The 6,302-nt window shown below is 68.5% G+C and overlaps 2 protein-coding genes across 2 annotated transcripts; one reads left to right on the top strand and one right to left on the bottom strand.

Moving 5' to 3' along the window:
• Positions 1-63: 63 nt before the first annotated feature.
• H696_06089 (hypothetical protein) lies at positions 64-2,412 on the top strand (the record flags this gene model as incomplete). The annotated part of the gene is made up of 8 exons (XM_009499851.1): positions 64-155; positions 367-918; positions 1,042-1,185; positions 1,288-1,377; positions 1,462-1,553; positions 1,645-1,708; positions 1,830-1,976; positions 2,188-2,412. The coding sequence occupies exons 2-8, from the start codon at positions 391-393 to the stop codon at positions 2,410-2,412; spliced, it is 1,290 nt and encodes a 429-aa protein (XP_009498126.1). The 5' UTR covers positions 64-155; positions 367-390.
• A 582-nt stretch (positions 2,413-2,994) lies between these two features.
• Positions 2,995-5,167, bottom strand: H696_06088 (hypothetical protein; the record flags this gene model as incomplete). Its single annotated transcript, XM_009499850.1, has 1 exon — positions 2,995-5,167. The coding sequence occupies one exon, from the start codon at positions 5,165-5,167 to the stop codon at positions 3,431-3,433; it is 1,737 nt and encodes a 578-aa protein (XP_009498125.1). The 3' UTR covers positions 2,995-3,430.
• Positions 5,168-6,302: the final 1,135 nt, after the last annotated feature.

Genomic DNA, 6,302 nt, shown 5'->3' with positions numbered 1-6,302 from the left:
TGTGTGTGTGTGTGTGTGCGTGTGTGTGTGCATGCCTTCCCTTCCCGGCGGCTGGTGCTCCGCAGCTGAAAGCCCTCTTCGACGAGGCGGCCCGTCGGGCACCGTGCATCATTTTCCTGGACGAAATCGACGCCATTTGCCAGCGGCGTGATGACGTGCGTGCCATTGCCTCCGAGTTGTGTTTTACTTCTCCTTCTCCTGCTGTTGCTGCTGCTGCTGCTGCTGCTCTCTCTCTCCCCTCTCTCTCCCCCGCCCCCCCCCGCCCCTCTCACACCCACCCCCTCCGGCCCTGCTCCCCCCTTCGCGTCCGAATCCCCCGGGCAACCGCCCTCCGGGGCCCACCCGGTGGCCATTGGCACCGGCCAGTCCGAGAGCGAGGCCGAAAAGCGCATGGTCGCCGCGCTGCTGACCCTGATGGACGGCGTGGAGAGCCAGCACGACGGGGTGGTGGTCATCGCGGCCACCAATCGGCCGGACTCGCTGGACCCGGCCCTGCGCCGGCCCGGGCGCTTTGACCGGGAGCTGAGCATCGGCGCGCCGGATGCCGCGGCCCGGGGGGACATCCTGCGCAAGGCCCTGGCCCGGACCCGGCACCGGCTGGCCGAGGAGGACCTGCTGGCGGTGGCCGACAAGTGCCACGGCTTCGTCGGGGCCGACATGGCCCTCCTCGTGGAGGAGGCCGGCCTGTCGGCGGTCGGGCGGTTTGTCCAGGCGGCCGATGTCCCGGCCGCCGACCAGGTGGCCGAGCTGTGCCTGGAGCTGGGGGACTTCCAGCTGGCCCTGCAGCGGGTCAAGCCCAGCTCCCTGCGGTCGGTGGCCCTGTCGCTGGACGAGTCGGCGCGGGTCTACTGGCGGGACATCGGCGGCCAGGAGGACGCCAAGCAGCGCCTGCGCGAGGCCATCGAGTGGCCGTTGAAGGTGCGCGCGTCGGGCGCGTCGGGCGCCCGTCGGGTTGTGCCTTTTTTTTTCCTCTCCCCACCTGTCCGGATCTTCTGACGTCTTCTCCCGCTCGCCCTTCGGTGGGCCCGCTGGCCGCCGTAGAACCCGGAGGCTTTCCGCCGGCTGGGCATCCGCCCGCCGCGTGGCATCCTGCTGTATGGTCCGCCCGGCTGCAGCAAGACCCTGCTCGCGCGTGCCCTGGCCACCGAATCCGGCGTCAACTTCATCGCCATCAAGGGTCCGGAGGTGGGTCTGCCTTTTTTTCCCCCCCTGTCTCCTGGCTCCTTCCATATGCCCCGACCTCAGGGGCTGTCGCTGACGATCATGACCCCCCCCCCCCGCACATAGATCTTCAACAAGTGGGTTGGAGAGTCGGAGCGCGCCGTGCGCGAGATCTTCCGCCGGGCGCGCGGCGCCTCTCCGGCCATCATCTTCCTTGTACGCGCAGCTTCCGCACGCCCCTTGCAGCCTGCTCGAGCATGTCCCCTGACCCCCCCCCCCCCCCCCTTCCCCCCGGTCCAGGACGAGGTGGACGCCATCGCCTCCAAGCGTGGGTCCTCCTCCGGCGAGTCCTCCGTTTCGGACCGCGTCGTGAGCCAGCTTCTCTCCGAGATGTACGCCGGGCTTGCTCTTCGCGTCTCTCTTCCCGGGTCTCTTCCCCGCTCACGTCTGACAACCTGTCTTCCCCCCCCCCCTCCCCTGCAGCGACGGCATTGAAGGCCTCGACGGGGTGACCATCGTCGCGGCCACCAACCGGCCGGACATCATCGTGCGTGCCGGTCCCCTTCCACACTCCCTCCTGCGCCCCCTTTCGCGCCCCGCGCCAACGCATGCTGGCCCAGGGTCAGGAGCATTGCTGACCGGCTGTTTCCCCCGGATTTGCCACGCAGGACCCGGCCCTCATGCGCCCCGGGCGGCTGGACCGCAAGTTCCTCATCGATTTGCCGGACCACCCGGCCCGAGTGGCCATCCTCCAGCGGCGCTTGCGTGACGTGCCGCATGACGAGCAGATGGACCTGGACGACCTCGCCACGCGGGTATGCACATGCGCGCACATTTGGCCCATGCCCCCGGCTTCGGCCGCCCTCCTCTTTCCGTTGCCCTTTCTGCGCCTCCTGCCGCCCCCTCCGGTTCTGACACGCCCACCCGCCCGCACGCACACACACACACACACACACACACACACACACACACACACACACACACACACACACAAAAACCGACAATCGCTCGGCCGCTGCTACCAAGCTCGAGGGCTACTCGGGCGCCGAAACGGTGGCCGTCTGTCGCGAGGCGGCCCTCGCGGCCCTCAACGATGCCATTGCCGCGGCCGATGCCCCGGCCAAGGAGTCCATCCGCCGGGAGCACTTTGATCGGGCGCTGGCCACCGTCCGGCCGCGCATCTCCCCCGCCATGATGGACTTCTACCGGGGCTTCGCAGCCGGCGGCGCGGTTGTCACTGCCTCGTGGTAAGCCCCCGACCAGGCCGGCCCTCTGCTCCTTCTCCCGCTCCGCTTCCTTTCCCCCAAACAATAGATGCCTGTGCTTGTTCCATCTGATTGCCTGGGGGCTTTGCCTTCCGGCCTGGTCTCTGCGCGCATGCTTCCCGCCCCCCGCCCCCCCGGAGAACCGGGCGCCAGGCCCACTCCCTCGCGGCCGGCCATGGGCAAGGTGCCGATGGATGCCGTGCGGGCTGTCTGTTTTCGCGGCAGGTCTGGGCACCGGTCCCCCCCCCGGGCGCGAGAGAATCACACATGCGCAGAGGCCCCGGCACGCGCGACCGATCGGCCAGCTGGAAAGCCCTCAACGCGGAGGAGGGGCCAGCGGCTCCCGATGTCGGGGCCAATCCCACCGCCCCGTCGGTTGGGCCATGCCGCCGACTGAGGCAGAGCACCGCCCGCCCTCTCCTCCTCCCCTCACATGTGTGTCAGTTGTCATGTGTCAGCTGCACGCCGCCAGGCGACGAGGGGCGCGCCGCCGGCGTCGGGCCTCGCCCGGTGGGGGAATGTTCCTGGCACTCGACAAGGCCAGCGCCCAACCTGCAACTGGGCATTCTCTGGTTGTCCTGGCGAGTAGGCGCCAGCAAGGGCATGGGTGTATTTGTCATTCGGATCATCTTGGGCCGAAGGGCCACGCGAAGGGCGGACCTCTCTAGGTCACTAGGCAGGGGGGAACGGCAGCAGACCTCCCCGGCCGAATGCCCCACGGGGACTGGGTAGGATGGAAGCGCCGAAGGGCGCCCCATCGGCGCCAGTGTGTCCGGGCGCCGTGGTCATCCTCCGAACGAGGGTGGGGATCAGACACGCATCTGGGCCTTGGCGAGGAGCATGCCACACGGGAGCCGGGTGTGCATGCGTGTGAATCGGCCAAGTCGAAACCCCAAGGCAACGCTCCTCCAGCGGGCAGGCCGGGCCATCACAAAGGAACCTCTCGACTCAAGTGCGACCCAACAAATGGGTCCCGATCGCCGGCGGATCATGGGACAAGCCATTCACTCGGGCTTATTGTCTGGAATAAGCCCAACGAGGTAGGAGAAGAGCCCCTCCGCGAGAGACAGGGTGTTCCTGGCGGCGATGAAGAACTGCGTGGCGGTCATGACAAGGCCCGTGGTTTTGGCAAGAAGATCGTTGATTCTTTGCCAAATGGTGTCCTCCTTTTTGGCGATGACAGAGCAGCTGCCTCGTCGACGGGAAGATGTTTCGGCCCCGAAGTCGTGGGCCAACTCTTCATCATGACTGGCATCATCAGCATCATCATCATCGTTATCATCGTCATCATCGTCACCGTCATCATCATCACCAGGATGGTCGCTGAGGCCGGTGTGTGCACTGTGGCGCCCGTGCCGACGGCCCCCGATGGATGCATCGGAGTGGCGGTGGGGAGTAGGAGCAGCTTGGCCGGTGGCGGTGGGACAGGCCACCGGGGCGTTGGCCAGGGCTGGGGGCGCCGGCAAAGTGGCAGCAGGCGCCTCGGGCCCGATGTCCGAGGGCCGGTTCAGGATGGCGAGCGCTCGATCATGGGTGGCTCTGATGTGCCGAAGGGAAATGCCAAGGGTCCTGGTGGCGGAGTAGAGCAAACACTGGGCCTGAAGATGGCCGGGGGCAACTTGCACCATGGCATGTGGCATCTGCTCGGCAGATGGTAGAGCATAGCCCTCGCCGGCGGGGGGCCGGGCGCCGGGCACCAGCTCCAGCGAGCTATCGCCCAATGCCGGGGCCGAGTAAGCTGCCAAGAGGCCAAGAGCAGCTGGCTGGAGGCTGGCCGGGTGATTGCCAGGCGGCGAAGTGTCCAGGAGCCAATCGCCGCCCACCTGCGTGATGGAGTGATGCAGTTGGAGGGCCAAAGCTCGCGCTTGCTCAATGCTCTCAAGGAGGTCGCCAGGCAGGCCCGGGCGCAAGGCAGCCGGGGTGGTCTTTTGCACCTCACAAATGGATATGAGCATGCACAGGCAGTGGGCGACGTGTTTCTGGGTGTTCTCGAGGATTGACCGGAAGGTCGAGCGGCATTCGTCGGAAGCCTTCTCTTGAGCAGCGGCGAGCTCCGCCAAAGTTGACTTGTCAAGTCGCCCATCACAGGGGGCATTCTGACATAGTGCCTGAAGCGACTCGGTGAGGGAGGCCAGCCTGGAGACATATTTTTTGGCGTTCTTGGCGGCCGACACCAGCGGCTGACGCCCATGCGACAGGCAGTGCTTCAATGCCCCAACCGCATGGGAGGCCCTCGCATGGGCGGGGGCCGCCGTGTGCATGGCACGCCCAGGCATCGAATGGAGGTCGGCATTGGCATTGTCAATCGCAGCCATAACCGCCGAAACATGGGTAGTGGCCGTGTCGAGGAGGTTCGTCAGGAGGGCCATGACAGTGCCAGCAGCCCAGATGCTATGGAGGACACTCTTGACGACGGTGACGTGGGCTTCGACCGCACGAGCAAGGGCTTCCGGAATGTCCGTGAGGGGGGCGGCCAGGGTGGTTTGAGCACCGGGCGTAGGCTTGAGCATGGGCTCGACCGCGGAAAAGGCCTCCTGGGAAGCCTGGTGGGCACGGTTGATGAATGATGCTTGGGTCTCGTGGGCATTGCCATAGGACTCGCCGAGTGTGATTAGTTGATGGACCAAGTCCCCCAGCAATTCGCCGGGCTCGACCTCGGCCTGGGCACGGGCCAGGGAGGTGTTAGGCATGTGTTGCGATCCAGGGGGCGGCTGGCGCAAGGGAGCATCGTCGCGCGTCATGGCGAGGTGTGAGGGGGCTTGCGCGGCCCGGGCCGTGCTCTCGGTGGGCGCCCGGTCGCGGAGGCCTCTTCGGGAGGAGCGGGCTTCGGAGGAGCGGGAGGGGAGGGGCGCGGACGGGGCACTTGCGCATTCAGGACGCCGGGCAGCCGGCGGCGCGGGGCCAACGATCAGGAGAGCGGAGGGAGCCGCCGAATTCACAGGCAAGGCGCAGGTCCAGGAGGCGAGCAGCCAAGCTCATGCGGCAGAAGGTGAGCATGAGGGCAGGCGGGGGCGTGTGGTCGAGGGGATATAATGTGGCTCGGCCGGTGAGGCACTCCGGCACCGGACGCCGGGGACCCATTACTCTCCCGGCTGTGTGTGTGTGTGTGTGTGTGTGTGTGTGTGTGTGTGTGCTCCTGCCCGCCCTCCGGTCCGGGCGAGCGGCCGTCTAAGGGTGCGGGGTGCGCGAGCCGCCCGGCCGGCCCAGCCGACGCGGCAGGGCGCCGTCTCCGCGCAGGCCCGCGGCCTGGGGCCAGGGGGCGCCGGCCCGGCATGCCGGGCGGTTCAAAATTGCCGCCCGTCCCGGGGTTCTCGCTCGTTCTCCCGCCGCACCAGGCGGGGAACATGGTTGGGGGGGGGGGGCGGCCCGGGGTGGGCATCGCCTTTCCCATTTCGGGCTAGTCCGCGAGGCCGGGGCATGCCCCGGCCAGGCGGCCTGCCGGGCGCCGGGGTCACACCGCTGGCCGATCACGCCGGGCCGCCGCCCGATCAGCACGGGAAATGTGCGCCGGCGCGCCGCGCTCCCGACCTGCGGGCCCCCATGGCGGGACGCCGGCCCAAATGTCCGGAGTTTCAAACGTGTCCGGTCTTTTTTCCCCCCCCCCCCCCCCCGGCCAAGAGGCGGGAGGCACCGGGCCGCGGGCCCCCGGGGGCCCGCGGGTTGCCGACAGCCGGAGCCCCCGACGCACGGGGCCGACCGGGGGCCCGGGGCGTGCGCGCCACGGGCGGGAAGGCCAGCGAAAAAGACCCTGGGCTAGACTCGCGCGCCGCGCCGGCCCCTTGGTCCCCCCCCCCCCCCCCCAGCCAAGACGCGGCAGGCACCGGGCCGCCGGGCCCCGGGGCCCCGCGGGTTGCCGACAGCCGGAGCCCCCGACGC

Source organism: Fonticula alba, assembly GCF_000388065.1.
Source record: "Fonticula alba strain ATCC 38817 unplaced genomic scaffold supercont2.18, whole genome shotgun sequence".
Taxonomy (NCBI): Eukaryota; order Rotosphaerida; family Fonticulaceae; genus Fonticula; species Fonticula alba.
The sequence above is the reverse complement of the archived record's forward strand: the minus strand, read 5'-3'. Positions and strand labels throughout refer to the sequence as shown.